A 25,279-nucleotide genomic window follows, 5' to 3' on the forward strand; every position below is an offset into this window, starting at 1 on the left:
CGTGTCCCCTACATTGGCAGGCGGATTCTTAACCACTGCACCACCAGGCAAGTCCCTCCCTTATTTTTTAAAGCTTAATAACATCCCATTGTAGGTGTATACCACATTTTGCTTTTCCATTCATCTGTCAGTGGACGCTTGGATTGCTTCCATTATTAGCTATTGTAAATAATGCTGCTATAACATGAGTGTACAAATATTTCTTCAAGACACTGCTTTCCATTCTTTTGCATATATACCCAGAAGAGGAATTGCTGGAACATTTGGTAATTCTAATTTTTAATTTTTTGAAGAGCTTCTATACTGTTTTCCACAGTGGCTGTATCATTTTACATTTCCACCAACAGTGCACAAGTTTACCGGTTTCTCCACATCCTTGCCAACACTTACTGTTTTCTGTTTTTTTGATAGTAGCCATTCTGATGCATGTGAGGTGGTATCTCGTTGTAGGTTTTTTTTTATGTATAAATTTATTTATTTTTATTTTTGGCTGTGTTGTGTCTTCGTTGCTGCCACGGGCTTTCTCTAGCTGCGGCGAGCGGGGATCTACTCTTCATTGCAGTGCATGGGCTTCTCATTGTGGTGGCTTCTCTTGTTGAGCACAGGCTTTAGGCACGCAGGCTTCAGCAGTTGTGGCTCTAGAGCACAGGCTCAGTAGTTGTGGCGCACGGGCTTAGTTGCTCCATGGCATGTGGGGTCTTCCCAGACCAGGGATCGAACCTGTGCCGCCTGCATTGGCATGCGGATTCTTAACCACTGTGCCACCAGGGAAGCCCCTTGTTGTAGTTTTGATTTGCATTTCCCTACTGATTAGTGATGCTGAGCATCTTTTCATGTGCTTATTGGCCATTTGTATATATCTTTGGAGAAATGTTTATTTCAGCCCTTTGCCCATCCGTATAGTTTCATTAAAAGCAAAACAAGTAGCTTTGCAGTGTGGCCATGCAATTATAAGTGATGAGTAAGAACTCAGGCTCTGCAGTTAGAAAGCTCCCAGCTTCACCAGCTGTGTGACCTTGGGCAAGTTACTTCATTTCTCCAAACTCCCATTTCATCTAAAATGGGGAGAATAGTTGACTCTATCTCATTAAATTGTTTTGGGATTACATAAACTAATATTATGGATGTCAAATATATGGGCTAATATTGTAAGTGTTTAATACATGTTAGCTGCTGTATTGTTGGCATCATGAGCCAGTCATAAAAACACCTTTTATATCTTGGTCGTCTTCCTATATTGATAGTGTAAGTCATTCCGTTTTTGAAAATTTTCTGTTGTTTTTCCAGTTCATGCTACTCATTGTCTCAGTCACTATATTAGGTAAAACCATATGGAACTGCAATTTTTGTGGATCATAAATGATTGAATATCAGAGTTTCATGTGATCTAACTTAATGTAGTAGAAACTATCTGAGTGTCTAACTGCCAGAGTGCCTAATATGCTATTTTATTCAATCTTCCCAGATTCCCTACAAAGAATATATCATTTTCCCTGTTTGGGGTTGGGGAAACGAAGGCTTAGGGAGGTGAACAGATTTGCCTGAGTTTACACAACTTGTAAGTAGTTAAGCCAGAATTCAAACCCAGGTCTGCTGAATGCAAAGTTCATTCATTTTCTTTCTAATTTCTACCATATGAACAGTCTTAGAGACACCCCTCCCCTATCTCTGTGCCCAGTAAAGATGAAAGTTAGAGAAACTACACCATTTCTTCTTAGTTGCCAGTGATTTGGGTTTTCTTTAGTGCAGTGAGGATCATGTTCTGTGTTCATGTACATTTGGGCTTTTGTCCCTCTTTTTCACATTTGAAACACAGCATCTGCAGTGTTGGCTGTAGTCACCCAGGCTCTGCCTTCCTCCCATTTCTCATTGCCATCAGCATCCCCATCATTTGTTGAACATCTGTTCTGTGCAGGGAATGTGCTAGTTGCTTTATCCATAGTATCTCAGTGTCCCTATAATTATAGAGAATAGGGGCTAAAACCCTTTACAGGATGGAAGGAACTGAGGCTAAGTGGGATTGTGTGATTTAGCTGAGGGCACAAGTCTATCTTGCTTCAGGGTCCTCGTCTTTTCTGCAACACGTCGTTTCCTCCTATTCTTAGAGAGAAGGGAAATGAGGATAGCCTTTCTACAGAATAATCTGTAGCATACCTTGGTGTGTTATCCCTACTGAATTTTTCCTTCTTTCTTTTCCCACTCCTTTCCCCTTAGGCCTTCCCTTTCCCTCTCCCCCTTTTCCTCCCTCCCTCTCTCTTTTCCTTCCTTCCTTCCTTCCTTTTTCTTTCTTTCTTCCTTCCTTCCTTTCTTTTTCTTTTCCTTTTCCTTTCTTCCCTCTCTCCCCCCCCTTTCTTCCTTCCTTCCTACCTAATGAAGTTTAAATACCAAGATTAGGAAACTGCTTAATGTATTTCCTAAAGGAAATTGAATTCTTTAGATATTCCCATTTGATTTTTCCCCCCGACACTAAAAATTATCTCCAAGTTTAATTTGCTTTCAGAGGAATTATCATCCTTTATTTTTTTTTAGTATTTATTTATTTGGCTGCGCCGGGTCTTAGTTGTGGCATGTGGGATCTAGTTCCTTGACCAGGGATCGAACCTGGGCCCCCTGCATTGGGAGCACAGAGCCTTAGCCACTGGACCACCAGGGAAGTCCCTCATCTTTTAAAATATACTACTAAAACAAGTTAGATTGAATTCTTTTTAGTTTCAAAAAGAGTGACCTTTTCAGATTTTGAATGGAATCTTTTAAATAATAGGGTTTGGAAGTAATTGCTTAATATCTGAGTTCAAGATAATGATATAACATGTTTGAGTTTGAGTTCTAAGGCTTTCACCCTACTTATTCCTAAACTACATAGCTGGAGCCAACTTTCTTACTCACTCCATGAACTGTGTTGGTGAAACCTCTTCTCTTTGCAGCTGGAGGTTGCACTTTATTCCTTTGTCGTTTCATTGTTTCCTTTAGGGTGAGGGAGAATAATTAAGGAGAACATCTTTTCTGAGCAGCTGGAATCAAATTCCAGCTGACTGCAGCACCTGTGAAGATGGCACCTCTGCCCCTGGGTGGCAGGGTGGGATGCCAGCCGTGCAGCCTGGGACAATGGGCTCCAAAGTGCAGAGACACGGCCGTGCTGCACCATTCCTGCCCTTCTGTGAGCTTCAGATGGCAGTAACACCAGTGAATGCAAAGTGTCTGTTTTAGACTAATTAGAGGGATGATTTGTGAAACGGTGGCTATTTATTTAATTAATCACCAGCACAAAGCCATAAAATTCATATTTTAAAAATCCCTGTTAGTTTGCCATGTGGTTAATAGATTGGGGCGCATTAAAAAGTGACATGGTGATGTATTAAAAATGTTCCACCTAAGGTTCCTTCAGGAAGGAAGGGAAGCTGTCTGCTTTCAGATGCTGAAGTGTAACCTGCTAGGATTTGACCTGTCTGAAGTTTTAATATTTGTAAAGGCATTTATCTTTTGAATAGCATCTTCATTAGGACATCTCCTTTTGGAATATTTCAAAATATAAGTATGTTTGTAGAATAATTTTTAAAATTACAATTAAAGTTAATTTTGTTGCAGTTTCTCTTAACAATGAGGAACTATATTTTCCCATTAAATTATACTATGTTTCCTAAGCATAGCAGTATCTCTTATAACAGAGGTTATTGTTTTCTATTTTTGGGTGGGAGAGTCATTTAATTAACTCTTTAATTAAATCTCTTTAACTATTTAATTAAAAATAATATATTTGTTTCAGCTGTCAGAATTGCATTTTGTTCTGCTCATATATATATATTTTAATCAAATGGGCACAGGGATAATTGCTGTACTTGGTCAGTCTCAGGTGAGATGAATTGTCATTTTTGAATACTAAGAATAAAGATAGAGTTGACTCATTCAAGAGATGACACTGGCATTAAAAATGAGAAGGAATGGCTTAGATTCTAACAGATGATAGTGGTTTTTGCACATACAAACTTCTAGTTGATTTTCAGTATACATAAGTGTGTATGTGCAGGCCATCTTGCATTTTAATACTATTTGACGCTAAGCTTGGTATGGCTGTGATTCACTCTTTTTATTTAAAGAAATTATTCTGCACGATCAGTGTTCCTGCTAAACAGTCACCCCAAATTTTTAAGAAAATGTGTTGCTCAGGTGGATGCTTGTAAGGAAATTGTCCAGCCCTTAGGATTGTGTTTCTCCACTGTGTTGTATAATTACCTGCTCTGTTAGAAGGGGAGCAGGAATAAAACATGAGTATGTTAATGCAGCCTGGAGCTGATGTGGTGGTGATGATTACAATGCAGATAAAGCATTTCTCATAACTGCTGTTGCCTACTGGAGCCTTTGAAACATCTGGACCTTTAATTGAAAAATTGTGTGGTGCTGTGCAAGGCAGACATGCTAAGTGAAGTCACTAATTTAGAATACAAAAATATAATTGATAAAGTGTTTTATTTACATTGTATTTAAATATTCATACTCTGTTATGCTTTGTATAACAGGGAATTACTGGGTTAAATTTTCATGAACATAGACAGTTTAAACGAGATAAATTAAGTGAAAATGTTAATGGAATTTTACACTGGAACCAGAAAACTGTTTGCTCCAGGAGGGTGTGTACATTTGCATCTGTTGGGGCCTTTTAGGAAAGCAAGGTTAGGTCTTATTCTTTGGGTTTTTGCATTTTAGAAGAACTAACCACCAATTGGTAACATTGTTGCATTTCATTCTTGTTATTGCTATCATATCTTGTTATTTAGGTAAAAAAAAAATTGAAATGTTTCTTGGCATAATGGTAAATGGCTCTAATGGCAACATTATCGCCCAATAAACTGAAGCCTTCCCACCTCTTGGGGGCAGGTTATCAGAGCCTGCCCAGGAGAGTAGAAGAGCTGGTGAAGGGCGTGCAATTAACCTTTGTCCTGCATTTCGCAGCAGGGGAACTGACCTAGCAGCCTTCCGAGGAAATCCAATTTAATTTAAAATGAATTTGAAAAGACAAATTAGCCATATCTATTTTAATAAGATAAAATCCCGATTCTCCCTGTGTCTGGTTTAGTTAGGACCTCAGAGGAGATCGGACTGACTAAGACTCAGGATGAACAGGAGGGAAATAATGCCAGAGGGCTGAGGAGAAACCCGGGAGACCCTGGTACCCGAGTGATTTGTCAGTTCCTGCAAGTGAGCAGGCCTCGCCGCTGCCTGTTTCCACAGAGAATTGCAACCTGAGATGGGCCTTTGTCTCATCAGACCTTTTGCTTGTGTTGGAGCTTGTGCCATGTTGATGTCATAGGCAGCTTGCCTGTCTCTCCAAGGACCAAACTGTTTTTTTCTCCCTTTGTCATCATCAAAGCACATTTGGGTACTACCACCTGGGTAGCCACTTTTAGTACAGATACACCTCACAATTACTGATGAGGCTCTTAACCCAAGAGTAAGGATTCTCTGGGGCCCATGAGTTGCTACTTGACCACTGCTTTTTGAGAACAGAAGCGGAGGATTCTGCCTACTCTTAAGGGAGCTGGTGTTCCCTTGTGTTTTTAACCTCTGAAACATGGTGAGTGAGGATTTATTGAGCCCCTTCTATGTACCCAACAGTAAAGAAGTATTCCTTTTATTGTATCTGGGATAAAGGCCTGAGAGTCAGACTTTTTGGATTCTTCTCAATTGTAAATTTTATATATAGTTAGAAGTGAGTCTTCCCAACAGGAAGTGTTCTCAATAAATAATAATCTAGTTCTTTTGCTCCTATTTATGTTTCAGTATGTACTTCAAACTGTTTAATGCAAACTTTCTCAGTTGGCTCTTTGCAGTTGTATCATTTTCATAATGTAAAAAACATGTATTTTCTGCTGCAGACAAGCATCTTTCTTTGTCACCAGGGGTGTAGGTCCTTTGTGTGGCCTTTTCCTATTGAGAATAACACCTATCCCACTTATTTCACATGTGCATTTTGAGGATGAAAGTGAATGTTGTAATTGGAGAAATATAAAGCTATTTATTTCCATTTTGTCTGATGTTTTTACATTGTTTGCTAGGAGGTGCATCAGGGACTTGAATTCATTATAATTACTGAAGAGACATACACTGATTGATCAAATAAAGTAGTAAGCCCATTTGTGCCAAGGCCATCTAATTAAATTCTAACTTTGGATAAGCTAGATATGCGTGAAAGATTAATTTTAAGAGGTTTTTATGAGTTACTGAATTATGATTCAGTGAAATTTTTGAATTATATCATTAAGAAACATTGAGTCTTAAAGTGCTTAAAACAGTCATGAACCTACTACAGTATATAAATTTGTGGGTTTTAAAAAACTATTCAAAATCAAGGACACAATATAACTTTTAAATTGTATATTGACATTTAAAACTTTTGAAACATTTAACCAACTGAAACCCTGCAAGAAGTGAATATGATCGATGCACCTGAATTATTTCCTTCAATATTTATACAATTTTATATTCTCCAAATACTTCACTATCTCTGGAATTAAATTGTCCTTGGGGTACTTGGAGGGTTGTACCAGATTTTCCATATAATTTAGGAGGATGATAATGGCTATACTGTAACCTTTTCTAAAGATACATCATCTAGTAATGGAGCCAAGTATACATTCCCCATTGAGTTTTAATTTTAAAAGTTGATATTAAATCTTAAAAAGACTCATTGTATTATGATCATTGATAGAGTTTAAAACATGTAACTCTTCTTTATGGTTTTAAAAAACCTATTTTTACTTTTAAAGCATATTGCCTTTATTATATAAATGATTTAATAATGAAGAGGTCCCTAAACTTACCCTAGGTGATGAGGCTTAGTTCATGCAAATTACCTTTCCCTGATATTCTCATCATTATAGAACCCATTGTTTGTATAATTAAATGCAAAGTGCTGTGTAACATTAATGATCTAAAGAATCCCACAATGGCCATGAAAATTCAAAATGGACACTTTACATCCCATTATGCTTTCAGATGACTGGATTGTGCTTGTGTGAGAGCACCTCCTGGTACAGGCTATAACCATCCTGAGGCTGAATGAGAAGAGAATGCTATGGCTCTTCTCTCTGAAGAAATAGAGATCTTTTCCTATTGCCTCTGCTTCTCAACCTTATTTGAAGGGACTTTTTGTTGAAGATCTGCCTGGTCTGAGCAACAGCATAAGTAAAAGTAATAAGAAATAATTGACACTGTATGACAATTTGCAGTTCACAGAGCATTTTAACATGCTTTATTTTTGCTTCATACGTCCAGTGAGTCTATTGAGGTAGTCTCATCCGTGTTTCATGACTGAGGAAATTGACTTTCAGAGATGTTATGGGCTTGCCCAAAGTTACGCAGCTCAAGGCTGGAAGGGCTGGGTGCAGACCAGTTCTGTAGACTCTGCGGAGAGGTCCTAAGCAAACATAATCATAAAATGTCATGGTAAAAACTGACATTTTCAAGGACTGCTTTCTGAATTTAGACTTCGAGAAAACGGTTTTTATTCCAGGTGCAGTATGGGTAGGCTTTCTTTTTTTCCCTTCATCCTCCCTCCTTCCCCCCCACCCCCCATTTTGTAAAATTTCTTACCTGTATTTAAACATGAATGATTGCTGGTCTTTCAGTCGATGTCTTGAAAAAAAGAATTATTCAAGGCTATTACTCAAATTTCACTTGATAACAGATTGCGTAAACCAGTAGCTCTAGGCATTTCTTCTTAAAGTGAGAAAAGACAGGACATCAAACTATGGCGGGTTTATTTTAAATGGGGAGGCTCCTTGAGAGCACCAGCCCCCTTTCTTGTTTCAGGTGCGGGACTATAAATTTATATTTGTCACAGATGTTACAGAAAGAAAATTCAAGAAAATCATCAGCCTGGGAAAAGCCGAGGGAAATGTCACTTTCTATACTGTGCTGTACGCTGAGAAGGGTTACAGCGTGGCTCATACTGCAGTGTTTAGGAACTGAGCTACTTTGTTTGAGGTCCTCATGTATGTGAAGGGGTGTCTGTGGAAGTGGAGGTAAGTTTGTTCCAGGTTTCTGAGGGCTAGAACTAAGATCAGTGAGGAAAATCTGCAGAGAAAGTGTCCCTCAACGAAAAAAAAAAGTTCTAGCCGTCAAAACTGTTTGCCTGCAGACTGAAGCCAAGGGTCCACTTCAGAGGGTGGCAGGGACCTCATCAGTGGAAGGTGTTCAGGAGACGTCGTAGGACAACCGTTTGCTGAAACTGTTTTGAAAATTCCCTGCAGTTTTAAAAGTATGAATGGTAATAAAGTATTTTTGTTTGTTTTTTTTTGGTTTGTTTGTTTTTAAGTCTATGAATGTAAAAGTAGAGGGGAAAAAAGGCAACTTAATGAACAGCCAACATTTCCTGAGTATTTACCGTGGACTAGGCACAGTGATAAGTGCTTTACATGCGTAGTCTCATTGAATCCTTTCAACAAATCCATGAAGAGGTACTTTTATAATACACTATTTCTGTGTGGAAATAGTGACCCAGAAAGGTTAAATAAAATTGTCCAAGGACACACAGTAAGTGGAATTGCTGAGAACTGAACCCAGGTCTTTCTGACTCTACAACTTATACTTTTAACCACCACACTGCAATGCCTCGCTTGTCCCAATTAATAGAATAAGGATCCTGGAGGTACCCAGACCAGAACTTGACCTTGTTAAAGAAAGAGTGACAGTTGACGTTCTTAATAATAAAAGCTTAATGGAACCAAGGTTGGTGATTCAGAGAAAATTGAGATTTTGTCAATTTGATCTTAAACTTGTCAGAAAATACAGTGTCCAGTGACAGACTGTAGGAATGTTTTTGACAAATTAACTTGACTGCAGGTGCCAGATCAGGGAAATGATAATTTAATAGGCTTTAAGCATTCCTGGTTTATTGAGGGTTAAGATAGCACTACAAAGCCAAGCCCCTAGTTCTGAATGGATTTGTCATAGAATTTTATGCAAAATCTATTCATAAGTTCTGTGCCACCATTTTGAATGTACAAAAGTGAGTTCTTTGCCTGAGCTCATAAAGCCAGCACTTACTGAGAGCAGAATGCTTCAGTATGGGGTTTGGGGTTTTTGTTTCCTCTTCATGTAGCCATGGTCAATTAAACCTGGCTTAGACCAGAATTAGGCTTGATTTTGTTTAAAATCCTTACTCTGATTAAATGAAGTCCCTAAATCATCATCAGAGTAGTGGTAATCTGAGACCCCTGTACCAAGTCTGGGTATCATGTTATTAAAGACTAGGCCATTTGTAGATTATAGCATTCTTTGGTCCTTGTTAAGGGAAGAAGGTACTGGTGGAATGGAACTGCAGCCATTATTTAAGAGAGTTTTAAGTTTTGAAGGCTACAAATAACCCTTTTATCAATTTGCATCATTATATTGTCGGGATACACTGATATATTTATTTCTACCTTAAAATTACATATAATGATCTGCTTGTGCAGTTGTGACTAATGGAATAATGTTGCCTGCTTTTTGTCTCTTTAATTGCAGAAGCCAAGCTGTCTATCCTTACTCTGTTCCTTTCCCCTGACAGAGAAATTGAACACTTAGCAACAGTTTTGAGATCTGATATTCAATTTATTACTGACAAACCTTGATGTTAAGTAGTGCTGTTAACTGAACCTTCTGTCCTTAAGACTTAATTCAGCTAACTCACTTGATATGAATGTTTCTTAATTCAGGATGATTTGGAACTGAATGCTATCTATTGTTCTTCCTGCTTCCCTCATTTTGGAAATTAGCAGGTACATAATTTTGAAATCAACTTTATGATAGGCAGCAAAATGTATATTATTTTAATTAATGGGATCAGATGGGAAAAAAATCTGGCACAGATGTAATGTTTTAATTCATCATGTTGAAATTCTGTGTATTTCATTTCTGTACCCATTCATATTCCATATATAGAAGTTATTTTAAATTTATTATCTTTACATTTTATGAACTAATTATTAATTGGGTGACCTATAGTTCATAGTACTGATATTTCATGATTGGCTTAGAGACACTTTTTAAAAAAAGTGAGCTTTTGCAGTATATATCACAAGCCACAAAGCATTGATACTCTTTGGCCTAGTAATCTACTCCTTAGAATATATGTACAAACATTTATAGAAGAGAATGTTTCTGAGAATATAATTCACAATAGTGAAATATTAGAAACAACGTCCATTTAATAATAGGGGAACAGGTTGATAGTACCTCTGTATGCTATAATATAATGCAAGAGTTTAAAAATCATGTGTTAAAAGAATATTAATCATTCACTCCATCGATATGTGTAAGTAACTACTATATGTCATCCCTATGTTAGGTGCTGGGGATATTTTAGAGGAGAAAGAGGGCTCCTGAAGAATGGCCTGGGAAGTGGAAGAGGTATAACCAGTTTACCTGGGATACGAGAGAAGTGCTAGGTGTGGTGGGTCCATTTTGAGAGACATTCTGAGGACTTCTTTCAATTCAGTAAGCTAACACCACACCCCTGCTATATTCTTTGCCCTTGGAGAATACAAAATGGGTGAGATACAGTTTTTCCCTTTACAGTTACATGAGAGGGTGGGGAAGGAGGTTGTAATGGTAGGTAGAGAAAAATGAAGCCATAAGGCTATGCAAGTCAGATTGTTAGGGGGCAGAGAAGAGGAAATTAATTTCGACTTCCACCTTCTAGGAAAAGGAGACATTTGAATTGAAGGACAGAAGAAGAGGTACACTTCTTGATTAGCGGCTATGTGTCAGGCATTTTATATACATTTTATTTGCTTTTCTAAATAAGGGAATGGAGGTTCTGAGAAGTACAGTTACCTGCCCAATGTCTCAGGTCTAGCAGCTAAGGAAGTGGCAGAGTCTGGATTCAAACCTGGATCTGGCTGACCCCAAATCTATGCTCTTAACTTCTCTTCAATATACTTCATTGATGATACATTGGGACCAGATTGCAAAGGGTATTAATTGCCATGCTAAAGAGCTGGAATGCTAACACTGGGGAGAGCCATCATGTATTCTCAGTGATAGGCATGTTCAGTGATTAGAGAAAAATCGCTTTGATAGCAGTAAGGAAATTAAGATTTGGAGAGAGGAGAGATTTTAGAGACAGGGAGATAGTTGGGAGATTGCTACAGCAGTCTTGCTGAGAGATGATGAAGCTTGAACTAGGGCAGTGGCATTGAGGAGGAAGATTTGAGAGATTTTCAGAGACATTTGAAAGATGAGACAGAAAAAAGAGTTAAGGTTCTTAGCTTGAGTGACAGAGTAGGTGGTGAAAGCCTTAACTGAGATCAAATATAGAATGAGAGACAAGCTGAAGGAGGAAACAGGTCTTGGACATGTTGAGTTTGAGATTTGGGCTGCATTTGCTAGGCCATCAAGTCATGGACAGGCCATGTGATATGAACTCTGGAGTCTAGTTGTCTTCATCAGTTGCAGTTGTGTTGAGGAATAGTTTTGCTTCAGAAATACTTTTCTTTTTGTTCTAAAACCTGAATTAGGGCCATTTCCTGATTTAGGGGCTGCTCTGGAAAGAGTTGTTCAACTCCAAATTAGTTAGCTCAATATGGGTTTATTACTTTTCATTTTTCTTTGGTAAAAATTACTTAACTTGCCATTGAAAGGTGTCTGAGTTAGATTTTCAACTTATTTTTTCCAGCAGCCTGTCACAGCAACTGGCACATAATGTGTCCTTAGTAAATTCTGCTGGATGCCTTAACATAGGCTACATTTTCAAAGTTGATCCTCTCTTTCTCTTACCTAAAACTCTTAAGCTCTGTGTAGTAGTTCTTTTTTTTTTTTTTTTTTTTGCGGTACGCGGGCCTCTCACTGTTGTGGCCTCTCCCGTTGCGGAGCACAGGCTCCGGACGCACAGGCTCAGCGGCCATGGCTCACGGGCCCAGCCGCTCTGCGGCATGTGGGATCTTCCCGGACCGGGGCACGAACCCGCGTCCCCTGCATCGGCAGGCGGACTCTCAACCACTGCGCCACCAGGGAAGCCCAGGGAAGCTTTTTATCTCCTTTTTTCTCATTTAATTATAATATTTACTATTTTGTTTCTAATTATAAAAGTAATAACATGCTTGGTATAGAAAGTGCAGAAAAATATAAAGCAGAAAATTAAAACTAAACGCTCATAATCCTTTGTCTCAGGGAGAACTCATATTCACTTTTTTGTATATTGGTATAGAAGGTGTTTAAATACAGTAAGTGTCTTTTCCTTGGGTTAGTGGTTCTATTGGATGGAAGGGTAAGGTTTTTATTTTTTATTTTTTTATCTGGGAGGCCTTTTCCAACCCCCTTTAGTCTGGGTTGTTTCTGAGCTCTCGTAATAGCCTGTACTTTCCCTCTTAAAGCTTTGATCACAATGTACAGTATAGACCTTCAACAGACCATGAATTTGATGAAGGTCTGCATTTTGTCTTACTTAATTTTGTCTTCAGAGCCCAATATGGTGTTTCAGTGGGTGTTTGTTGAATGCATGAGTGATTGGGAAAGATGGAGCTAAACCAGTTTTCCCTGTCTCTGTGGTGACCCTTTCCTTGTGCTCTAATTATGCCTCCATTTCCCCAATCCTGTGGAACACATAAATTGCCATGCAGTGAATCTGTATATGATCTTTGTTTATTGCTGGTTGCTTTTTAATAGTTAGATGTTACTCTTTGGAATATTGCTTGCCTTGATGTGTGATGAATACTTTTAATTCTTTGGTCACTTTTTTTTTAATAAGTTAATTACTTTCTATTATATTGATGGATTGTTTTATGTTTTAGATGATTCTCTCTAAATATTGCAACACAGGGACTATTAGATAGAGCTAACTGCCACCACCTTTTGAGTTTTTTCAGAAGAGGCTCCTTATTAAAAAATATATAATTTCAAGGTTTGTGCAAGGCACTTTTCTCCTGTCATCAGTGCCTCAAGATGGAATTAGAAGATTAAAAAAATAAAATGCTTCATTCATTTAATAAGTATCTGCCATATTTATTCTCACAGTTTTCCCCACACTTGCTATTTCACTATGAAATGAAGAGGGTAAAGGGATGCGTAGGAGTACCATATAACTATCTGCTTTCATTTCCTAAACAGTGGTGACTTGCCTGCAGTCAGCTGACAGTGGCAATGATCTCTGGAGTCTCAATCCTTACCGGTTCTCCTTGGGCAGCCCCTCAGAGTGCTCCTTCTGTAGGAGACTGCTTTAGGCAGTGCTGTTGGCATGTTTGTGAGAAGGAGGGGGAGATGATTTTCAAGCCTTGGAGAGTGGGAATTGATTATATTTAGGATAACTTTAGTGAAAGAAGGTGTTGATGTTTAAAGTAGAGGCCTTTGAGTCAGACAGACATGGCTTTGAGTCCCGGCTCTTCACTTTGGTTATGAGATCTTGAGCAGATGACTGTAGTCTTATAAGCTTTAGTTTTATCATTTTTATTATGAGGGTAATGATAGAACCCTCCCTCTTATAGTGATTGTGAAAATTAAATGAGATAACTTAGGCAAACGTTTAGCAGAGTTTATTTAGCTCTAAATAAATGCTAGTTTTTGTTATAATAATAGGTATTATTATTAGGGCTCCTATAGCATCCATCTTTGGCCTCATGTGACCTTGTAATAGACTTGAGTAATAGAAATGGGTCTGATTATAAAACTTAGGTCCTTTCTAATGTACTGTGCTGCATTTCTAAAGCACTTTATAGTTTGCAAAGTACATTCACATTTGTCATTTCATTGAATCTTTGTATCTTTAGATATTGTGATTCCTATAGCCCCTTAGCTCCAGTTCTTCAGAAGAAGGAGGAGGAATAAACAGAAATAAGGAGAGCAGTGACAGCAATTAGGGGTTCTGAAAATGAGGTTGAGAAGAGAGTGGTAAGAGGGCTATAAACCCACTCCAGAAAGATTGCCACTGTTTTAATTTTAACCTTTTGACTGCCTGACAGGATCAAAACACTAGCTGTTTAGAGACATCTTTTCTAGTCCTTGGAGTTACTACTTCCAAGCTGAAAAATACACGCGCACGTGCTCGTGTGTGTGTGTGTGTGTGTGCGTGCGCACGCATGTGGATGCGTGAGAGGGATAGGGAGAGAGCATTATGTAGGAGAATTACTTTTTTATTATTTGCTTTATAACGTAGACAACTCAGTAAAAAAAAAAAAAACAGAAAAAAACCCCAGTGGATCTAATATTAGATGCTGGGTTATTTGAGAAGTGGAATCTCTCTAAAAATGTTTTTTAAACTGATTTTATGTATTTCCTTACCCTAGTTCTGATATTTTTTTCCCACCTTATTAGATCGATAGAATTCTGTATAGAGTGTTAAGGAACCACTTGATTGCTCAAGTCCCTCCATCTCCATCTGCTATCAGGAAACAGACCCATAGAAAAGGGCAAGTGAGATGGATGGAAGAAACTAACATTTATTGAGTTCCTACCATGTGTCCCAGTAGGCATTTGACTCATTCATGCATTCATTCTGTAGTTCAACAGATTTTTTTTGGAGAGTCTTCTGTGCGCAAGGCACAGTGCTAGCCATTGTGTATAGAGCAGTAAACAAAGCAGACGTTATTATGATTCCCCTCATGGAAGCTCAGAGGCTAGTGGGGAAGGCATACACTGAAGATGTACATAAATAAATATATAATATCAAATTGTTAAGTGCTCCGAAGGAAATGAACAGCATATGTGTGAGAGGATAACTGTGGAAGGGTCTTCTTTCTATAGGATTATCAGTGGAGGTTTCTCTGAGGAGGGGTCATATGAGCTCAGCCTTGAATAACAACAATAATAATAATCCTCACAAGAGTCAGTCCTCTGATAGATAGCACGTCCTATTATTATCATTTTATGTATGAGGACATGGAAGAGCAGAGAGTTAAGTAATCTGCCCAAGGCCACATAATAGAGGATGCAAAAATCATGAGAAAGAGCCTTCTAGATACGTGAATCTAGCAGTAGCACTTGCTATGGCCTTAAAAGGGGAAGAAGCAGGCAAGGTACACACATTCAGGGCACTTCTAGAAGGCTGGTGTAGCTGAAGCACGGGGTTGGGGGGTGGGGGGAGAGTGGCAGTAGATGATGTTGGAGGGCTAGGCAGGGGTCAGATCACGCAGCACTTTGTTGCACACTGCATGGAATTTGGATTTTATTCAAAGTATCATAGGAGCCACTCACTGAAGGAATTTCAACAGGAGTGTAACATGATCAAATTTGATGCTGCAGTTTGGTATCCACAGATTCAACAAACTGTGGATCCTATAGTACTGTAGCCCATATCAAGTGAAAAAAATTCACGTGGAAGTGCACCCTCGCAGTTCAAACCTGTGTTGTTCAAGGGTCCACAGTATTTTTCATCTGTTGGCAATACACGAGGGAAGGACAGGAGCTGAAGGTCAAGAGGTGAGGTTCATGGGAAGTTTGAGGAGAGAAGCAAAAGTATGCGCTAGTGGTCTCAGGTGGGGTGCAGGTTGGATCAAGAGATATAATAGGCTTGCTATACAGTGTTGAGTGTCTGTTTGAGGTTTATCATCATGAATTTAAAGTAAAATCAATCTGTACAGTTACATGATTTTTCTCCAGTGATGTTTAGCTGGGCAATGCAGAGGGTTGGGTTCATACAAGATTGGGGTTCTGTGAATTGTGTCCAGTGGAGGAAGAGAGTATAAAAACTGTATTTGCAAAGGAACGATTATAATGGCTCATGTAATCTGGAGGGTGGTATTGGGAAATAAGGGTGACTGAAAGATAATTAAAAGGTGGTGGTTCAACAGATTATAGGTTGGAGAATTTGAGGGACTACTTGAACAGATGAAGTAGAGGTATATTGAAGTGTATTCAGATTTTAACCCTGTGGTCTAGTGGTTAGGATTCGGCGCTTTGACTGCCATGGCCCGGGTTCAATCCCTGGTCCAGGAACTGAGATCCTGCAAGCCGCATGGTGCAGCCAAAATTTAAAAATAAATAAACAAAAGTAAAGTTACAAAAAAAAGTGTATTCAGTGAGTGGATGTTCTAACTTGAGATTTTGGAGTTAGTGCAGATCTCTGGTGTACCCACCACAATAAGTGATTTGAGGTGGTGGATGAAAAGGCACTGGGGATGATGTGGTCTAGGGATTGAGACACTTGCGTATTGGACAGATTGTTCTTTTAGATGAAATTGCCAGGAATGGTGACAGGAATTGGGGTGGAAAAGACTATGAGCCAAGAGCTCAGGCCTTCAGTGAGGGAGGAGAATGACCAAAGAACGGGTGGTGGGTAACAGAAAAGGAGAGGGAGAGGATGGTGTAGTTGGATGGCTTGGGTCTCAAAGGAACAGGGGTTTTTGTAAGAAAGGAGAATTAATAGTTTGGAAGTAGCAGGAACAAGAATACCTACTCCACCTCCTGGCCTTAAGGATTTGGGGGTTAAAAAGAACAAAGCAAAACAGTCTTCTGGACAGCAGAGGAAGTAGTATCCTTATGATCAGCAGGTTTCAATTAAGGCAAAAAGGTGGAGGGAATGTTTTTTAAAAAGAAGTAATGATGGGGCTTCCCTGGTGGCGCAGTGGTTGAGAGTCTGCCTGCCAATGCAGGGGACACGGGTTCGTGCCCCGGTCCAGGAAGATCCCACATGCTGCGGAGTGGCTGGGCCTGTGAGCCATGGCCGCTGAGCCTGCGCGTCCGGAGCCTGTGCTCCGCAACGGGGGAGGCCACAACAGTGAGAGGCCCGCGTACGGCAAAAAAAAAAAAAAGAAATGATGTATGGAAGTTTGCTGATTAGTGCAGGAGTTCCAGAGGAGAGTGGAGGGTTTGGGAGGGAGGAGAAAGGGGTGTGTGGGAGAGATTAGGGACATGTAGATCAGTGTGAGTATGGTTATTAGGACAGTAATAAGACCAGAGACCCTTGAACTTCAGTTCAGATGAGTGAAGTAACAGATGTACTGCGTAATGGAATTAGCCCCCCATCGTCTCTGAGAAGGCAAGCCCCTGGTTCCAGTACTGCTAAATGCTTCCTTGGAGAATATGGCAGCTTATCCCAAGGTCTCAAGGAGTGATATGGCAGTTTTCAGGGAGGGCAGTTTATGCCAAGGTCTGATGATGACTTTTCCAAGGTCACACTGAATAAGTAACAAAGCAAATCTCCTGATACCAAACGTTAGGTCTGCTCACCACTCTGATTTGTTTATTTTAGTCGTAGTGCTCATTTACCTTACTGCTGGCAGAGCTGGATCCATTAGAACATTAGAAAATTAAAATTAAAGAAGAAGAAAAAAAACCCTTAAAACTAGACAATGTTTCCACTTTGGGACCACCCCAGGCTCATACGCTGGTATGTGCAAAAGGGATGAGAACACAGGCCCTGTGCGAAAAGGATGAGAACACAGGCCCTGGAGGGCAGTCGTTGTAGCTCAGTAGGGTCTGCATGACCGGAACTGTGTGCTTTACCCTCATGCATGTGCTCTGTCCACAGGGTCATGTAGGCACAACAGCAACCAAGAAGATCGATGTCTACCTCCCCCTGCACTCAAGCCAGGACAGACTGCTGCCAATGACCGTGGTGACAATGGCCAGCGCCAGGGTACAGGATCTGATCGGGCTCATCTGTTGGCAGTACACAAGCGAAGGACGGGAGCCGAAGCTCAAGTAATCCTCCCTCTTTTTGGCTGCTCTAGTCTCTGGCTGTCTCCTGGCCACCCATGCTGCATTCTGGGCCCGGTCAGTCTTTCTAGGCTTTGGCCTGGGAGCCAGACGTCCACACTGATCCAGGTCAGGTTGCTCACCAGATCTTGGGCCTGTGTAACTCAGGCTTATCTCAGAGAGTTTGCTTGCAAACAGACTGATAAATTTGTGAATCCAGACATGAGGAAATGCATTTTAGCAGGATCCAAACCCTTTTATGATGCTTGCTGATAAAAGGAGCATGGGCAGTAGTGGAGGGAACTAGTGTTTGTTGAGCACCAGTCATGAGTTGGGCATGGTGCTGGGCACTTCATACCTGATTTCTCATTTAATTCTCCCGCTTCCTGTGAGGTGAGCATCATGATCCTCATTTTGCAGAGGAGGAAGCTCAGGATCAGAGAGTTGTTATTTGCTGAAGTTTACACCAGTGGGAGATGACAGAGTCAGAATTTGTTTTCCAGTCTGCTTGATGCCAAGATTATTACTTTATTTCCTTTTGGTCTGAATTACAGTTTTCTTTGTTATCAGTCAGTGATCAATTTTTCTCTCAATTACTAGACTCTATTCCTCATTAAACTATTATATTAAAAACGTAGTCTTGAAAGTAGAATCTCTATATCTGTACATCATAACTTGAACTTTAAAGTGGTTTGCTGCATTAGTTCTCCCATATTTGAATTTCTTACCTGACAGGCATCCTTTCCTAGTTTTATGTGCCCTTCCCAGCAGTAGGGTTTGGGATACAGCTAAATGTAGTGGATGCCTTCATTTTGGAAATGGATTCTCATGGAGGCTTTCTCTTCTCACATTTTGAGTTAGAATGGTCCAGTCTGTTAGATGTGTGTGTGTGTGTTTCCTTTAGGTACATTAAATTTGTACTTAAAATTATTCTTTCAGGTTCTCATTGACATTGCCCTCCACTTTGCCTGAAAAAATTGTGGATATGAAGATAATCCTTATTGCTCCTATGACAATAGAAAGCCTTTTCAACCAGGATACCATGTAGGCTCAGAAAAGGGTTGAGTCTGCAGCTGTGCTCAAGGCTGAGCTATGGTGTTGTCCCTTTTCAGCGTGAAGTGGAAGCAAGCAAGTGCTAGTTACCTGATGTATGTTGTCTGAGTTAATCCTTAGAACACTGCTTGATGCAGGAACCAAAACCAAGAGAGGCAAAGGAGCTTGCCCAGGGTTACACAGCAAGTAATAGGAGTTGAACTGTGACATACATTTTACAGATGAGGAAACTAAAGTGTAGAGAGGCTAAGTAACTTTTCTAAATTACACAGTAAGTGGTAGAACTGGTATTTAATCCCAGGATTTTCTTTTTAATTGAATGAACGATTATTTAACTTCTGTAGTGCTTTACAATTTCCAAAAGTTTCACACACGTGATTTCATATAATTCCATATCCCTTTTTTCTCCCTTCCCCTATATTGCCCCTCCTTCCCTCTCCCCACTGATAACGTTTTTTCTCTATATCTGTAAGTTTGCTTCTTTTTTGCTTTATTCACTAGTTTGTTGTAGTTTTTAGATTCCACGTATAAGTGATAGCATATAGTATTTGTCTTTCTCTGACTTATTTCACTTAGCATAATGCCCTCCAAATCCATCCATGTTGCTGCCAGCGGCACAATTTTACTCTTTTTTATGGCTGAGTAGTATTCCATTGTGCATATATATACCACATCTTCTTTATTCATTCATCTGTTGATGGACACTTAAGTTGTATCCATGTCTTGGTAGGTGTAAATTGTGCTGCTTTGAACACTGGAGCACATGTATCTTTTCGAATTAGTGTTTTGTTATTTTTCGGATATATACCCAGGAGTGGAATTGCTGAATCATATGGTAGTTCTATTTTTAGGTTTTTGAGAAACCTCCATACTGTTTTCCACAGTGGCTGCACCAATTTACATTCCCACCAACAGTGTAGGAGGGTTCCCTTTTCTCCACATCCTCGTCAACATTTGTTATTTGTTAAACCCAGGAATTTCTGGCTCAGGAGCCCCACTCTTCACTATTACTTTATAGTCCTTACCATGGAACTCTGTTATAGGTGATATTAAAATATTTATTGAGTTCATGCTTAGTACAGGCACTGTGCTAGATCTGGAAATACAGGAGTGAAAAAGGCAATTTATGCCATCAAGGAGGTTATTGTCAAAGGTAATAATAATAGACAATAATAACACAATACACTAGGCAATGATAATACAATACTATAATAATCCAATACAGTAGCACGCAAAATCCTGAGAAGCTCTGACCCCATACTTGGTGGTGAGACTGGAGTCATGAAAAGCAACCTTGCTTAAGCGACATCTAAACTGAAACCTGAAGGAGTAGGAAAAGGTGATGCAGAGAAGTTGAGAGGAGGGTGCTCTAAACAGAGGGAAAAGCACGGACTTGTGGTTATGATGACCCTTTAAGTTCATGCTTTAAATTCTATATTCTGCTTCAAATGCATAGTAATGATAAATGGAGTATGTTGTTGACATACTTGTATTTTTTTTTATTTTTTATTTTTTGCGGTACGCAGGCCTCTCACCACCGCGGCCTCTCCCGTTGCGGAGCACAGGCTTCGGACGCGCAGGCCCAGCGACCATGGCCCATGGGCCCAGCCGCTCCGCGGCATGTGGGATCCTCCCGGACCGGGGCACAAACCCGTGTCCCCTGCATCGGCAGGCGGACCCTCAAGCACTGCGCCACCAGGGAAGCCCTATACTTGTATTTTAATAACCAGTTAACTGTGGACTAGGAACAGAACCAAGTTCAGAAATAGGCAGAGTGTGCTGGGAGTTGATTCTTTCAGAGCATTACTTCTAAAGGAACATGCTGTGAATGAGTTTACCAGTATGTGAAATACTGATTTTTCTCAGGCTTCAGGGCAACTAGGTGGTCTGAGGGTAGTCAGAGCCTCCAGCCATCATTTCTGGGTACGGAACAGAGTCATCCATCTATCTGTGTGCCGTACAGATGCTGTTATTTTCTAAGTATCCCAAGATGTCAAAAAAAGTGGGAAACACTGCTTGAGGGTATAGGGACCAAAGGAACTTCATGCCTGGATGGGGACTAGACGAAGTCTCACTGCTGGAAACTAGGAGCTGGGGTGGGATTGTCCTGCCTATGAAAAGAAACTGAACAAAGCTGCCTGGGTCTGTGGCTCATTTCAAGTTTTGTTTCTGGGGTGGCAGGGGAATAAGATAGCAGTGTGACCAGGACCTGGCCACGATGTGACTGGGTTTATGATATCCCTAGTGTCCCTAGTATCACCGAAGGATAGGAACCCTGAGCTGCCAGTGTAAGACCTGGCTCTAGACTGGAGGCCTCTGCTTTGATGAAGACGGAAGACAGTGGCATTAGACAGGGAGGCGTGAGAGAGGAAGAAAGGGAGAGAGAAAAAGAGAGGAAGCATTCCTATTCAAGAAGAGCTAGCAAATTAAAATTCCAGAGCAAACCAGTATAACTAGTACTAAGAAAGAAAGACAATAATCCGGAGAAAAATTCACACCCAACAAAATTATAATAAAGCAATCTGAAAATAAATTTCAAATAAACATATTTAAATTCATCAAAATGATGAAGGAATAACACCCATGGGTAAACTTCTAGGAAGTTGTGAAACAAAACTGAGCAGATGAGAATCAAGAGGTGGATTTAGAAAAGAACCAATTAAAAGTTCTGGAAATATAAAATGCAGTTATGAAAGTTAAAAAAAAAAAAAGTATGTTGGATAAGCTTTAGACTGGGCCCAGTTAAAGAGGAAATGAATTGAAAGATAGTACTAATGAATTCAACTCAGGATGCAACACAAAGATACAAAGAGATACAAAGAAGGAAAGGTAAGTTAAGAGACATGGGGGAAAGATAGAGAGCCTCCCATATGTGAAGCAAAGAATAGAGGGAAGAGCAGGGAAACAATATTTGAAGAGCTAATGCCAGAGAATTTCCCGGAATTGAAGGCAGTTAAGAATGAGTCTTCGTATTAAAAGCACATACAAATTAAGTGGTGCAAGGATAGACTTTTCAACAAATGATGCTGGGCAGTTGGACATCCATAAGCCAAAAAAATAAACTACAACCTAAACCACATGCCTTGTATAAAATTAACTCAAAGTGAAATTGCAACTTAAATGTAAAATGTAAAACCATAGAACTTTTAGAAGAAAACAAAGGAAAACATCTTTGGGACTGAGGGCTAGATGAAGAGTTCTTATACATGACACTAAAAGCATGATCCACAGTAGAAAAAAAAAAAAGATAAATTGGACTTCATCAAAATTTAAAACCTTTGTTTTACAAAAGATCCTTGGGGCTTCCCTGGTGGCGCAGTGGTTAAGAATCCACCTGCCAATGCAGGGGACACAGGTTCGAGCCCTGGTCTGGGAAGATCCCACATGCTGTGGAGCAGCTAAGCCCATGTGCCACAACTACTGAGCCTGCGCTCTAGAGCCCGCAATCCACGAATACTGAGCCCATGTGCCACAAATACTGAAGCCTGCGCATGCCTGGAGCCCATGCTCCGCAACAAGAGAAGCTACTGCAATGAGAAGCCCGCACACCTCAACGAAGAGTAGCCCCCGCTTGCCACAAGTAGAGAAAGCCCACGCGCAGCAAGGAGGACCCAACACAGCCAAAAATAAATAAATTAAATAAATTTTTAAAAATCTTTTTTTAATTAGAAAAAAGAAAAAAAGAATCTTATTTCCTTCTCAGTCCAAAAGCTGTCAAGCAGACATTCTGCCATCTCCTTTCCCATGGGTGAGAGTCTTCAGCTCCACCTGGCAAAAGGGGGTTGGGGAGGAGGGTGGCAGTGAGTCAAACAGTAGAATTTAAGGCAAAAACAACATCAATAGGGATATTTTGGTAAACTACATAATGAAAAAAGGAATAGCCCACCAAGATAATATAATAATTCTGACTGTGTATGCATCTAGCAACATAGTCTCAGAATATTTTAAGGTAATTTTAAGGAGCATCCTTGACTGATCCACAGTCAGAACAGGAAATTTCAATACCTACTATCAGAAACTGATAAACAAAGCAGACCAAAGATTAGTAAGGCTAAGGAAGATTCAAACAATTTAATTACCAATTCTGAACCCCCCAAATAGAGATTATTTCTTGTACTAGTTTGTAAACCTTTGAAGTTGAGTGTATCTTATTAAGATTTATATTCCTGAGTGTACCTAGCATGCTGACATTTTAAAACAGTTGCTCTGTAAGTATATGTTGAATTACAAAATTACGTTGACTCCAAAGAAGCCATGGTCTTTTGAAATTTTTTTGCACCTCTTATGTGATAGTGGATTTCTCAGTTCTGTTTGATATAAGACAGTCTATAAAGTAAATACCTGGGATCTCTTCCTGTCAGGAAGTGAAGTACAGGTTTATTTTCTTTCTAGCTTGTTTGTACTTAAGTGTTGGAATAGATCCTTACTTGATCTTTTCCAGTGGGTTGGCCCTGTGGAAGAGCTCTTCATTCACAGTGGGGCAAATTGCTAGATGAATGGGAGAGCTTTCCTTTATTTTCAAGAAAATTATTTATTTGAGAAGGTTGTTCTCCTGTCTCTGTGCCTTGAAAAATGTCTATGGAAGTAGGCTGTGGCCTCTGGGAAGGAATGGAGAATTGGCTGGAATTCTTGGCTTCCTTGACTCTTACACTTGTTAATTCTTGAGCAGGATTGAAGTGTGGTATTTAAGATAATTTCCTGCTTATTTTGTTGCACTGATTTTGGAGGAAACTAAAATCTATTTGGAAGAAGCTAAATGAAATCATTTCAGTCTCTAGGTAGTTGAATATGTAAATTTTGACTTTGTTACGTAGATTTATGTTTACTGAATGTTGACCAGAAAATGTGCCCTATAAAATTTATGCTTAGAGATTTATCTATATTTGGGAGGCCTACTGTATAATAATGTTTTATAAATATTCCACAGATTCTGGAAAAATTATTCTCTATAGGTTACAGAATTCAATATATACTTATTAAATCAGCATTTTTAATTACTATTATGTTCTTAACAGTTTTTGACTATTTTTAGTCCATGAATGATTCAGAGAAATGAATTAAGTTTCCTGTGTGTGTATGTGATTTTTCTCCTGAGATTTCAGCGGTTTCCACTTTATATATATATATATATATATATATATATATATATATATATATATATATATATATATATACACACACACATATATCAGTGCACAAAAAGATTCATGCATTTCATATCTTTATGTACCTTTTTCAATGTAAAACAGTCCAATTTGTTTTATTTATGTATTGTGCCCTGCCTTTTTCTTTATTTCAGTAACAATGAGCTATTTTTTCCACTGTTCTTCTTTGTACTTCTCCAGTGTATCTTTGTTCAGCCTTTTACCTTTGCCATTTTGTTTTAGCTATGTTGAATACCTTTGTGAGGTTTTTCCTTTTTGGCCCATTCAAGTCACTGTCTTTTCATAGGGAAGTTTATCTTACTAACATTTATTATAACTACTGACATGTTGGTTTCATGTTAGTCTACTTGTTTTTTTTTTTTTAATTATTAATTAATTTATTTTGGCTGTGTTGGGTCTTCGTTTCTGTGAAAGGGCTTTCTCTGGTTGTGGCAAGCGGGGGCCACTCTTCAGCGCGGTGCGCGGGCCTCTCACTGTTGCAGCCTCTCTTGTTGCGGAGCACAGGCTCCAGCCGCGCAGGCTCAGTAGTTGTGGCTCACGGGCCCAGTCGCTCCGTGGCACGTGGAATCTTCCCAGACCAGGGCTCGAACCCGTGTCCCCTGCATTAGCAGGCAGATTCTCAATCACTGCGCCACCAGGGAAGCCCAGTCTACTTGTTTTAAGATTTGTTTTTTATGCTTTCTTTGTTTTCTTTATTTTCTATTTCGAATTTTTTTACAGTTCTAAAGCCGGTTACCTTTAAATCTCTTTAATAGACTTTATTTTTTAGGGCAGTTTTAGATTTACAGAAAAATTGCCCAGAAATTATAAAGTTCCCACATTATCTCCTTCCTGCCTCTCATTTTTCCCTATTAGTGGCATCTTGCACTAGTGTGGTACATTTGTTACAATTGTTGAACATATGCTGATACATTATGATTAAAGTCAGCAGTTTACATTAGGTACACTTTGTGTATTGTACAATTCTAATTATTGTATCATACAGAATGGTTTCACCAGCCTAAAAATGCCCTGTGTTCTATTTATTCATCCCACTCCTCTCACCTCTGGCAACCACTCATCTTTTTACTGTCTCTGTAGTTTTGCATTTTCCATAATGTAGGCTACTTGGAATCATTCCATATGTAGCCTTTTCAGACTGGCTTCTTTCACTTAGCAGTATGTGTTTAAGGTTCCTTCATGTCTTTTTCTGGCTTGATAGCTCATATTTCATATGGTGACTAATACTCCATTCTATGGATATACCACAGTTTTTCCATTCACCTACTGAAGGATAGCTTGGTTGCTTCTACTTTTTTTTTTTTAACATCTTTATTGGAGTATAATTGCTTTACAATGGTTGTTAGTTTCTGCTTTATAACAAAGTGAATCAGCTATACATATAAATATATCCCCATATCTCCTCCCTCTTGCATCTCCCTCCCACCCTCCCTATTCCACCCCTTTAGATGGTCACA

The 25,279-nt window shown here is 39.4% G+C and overlaps 1 protein-coding gene across 8 annotated transcripts in view; it reads left to right on the top strand.

Moving 5' to 3' along the window:
• The window catches only part of MAPKAP1 (MAPK associated protein 1), a 231,108-nt gene that overhangs the window by 82,230 nt on the left and 123,599 nt on the right, over positions 1 to 25,279 (top strand). For 7 of the 8 annotated variants that reach the window (XM_027104862.1, XM_027104867.1, XM_027104865.1 and 4 more), the window contains one exon: positions 17,438 to 17,610. In XM_027104862.1, coding sequence (XP_026960663.1) covers positions 17,438 to 17,610 — 173 coding nt within the window. Of the gene's footprint in view, positions 1 to 10,451; positions 10,474 to 17,437; positions 17,611 to 25,279 lie in introns of those variants that run through there. The other variant, XM_027104868.1, reaches the window with a different exon arrangement.

Source organism: Aethalodelphis obliquidens, unplaced genomic scaffold (genome assembly GCF_003676395.1).
Source record: "Aethalodelphis obliquidens isolate GAN/ISIS:26980383/991018 unplaced genomic scaffold, ASM367639v1 scaffold7, whole genome shotgun sequence".
In the NCBI taxonomy this organism is placed as follows: Eukaryota; Metazoa; Chordata; class Mammalia; order Artiodactyla; family Delphinidae; genus Aethalodelphis; species Aethalodelphis obliquidens.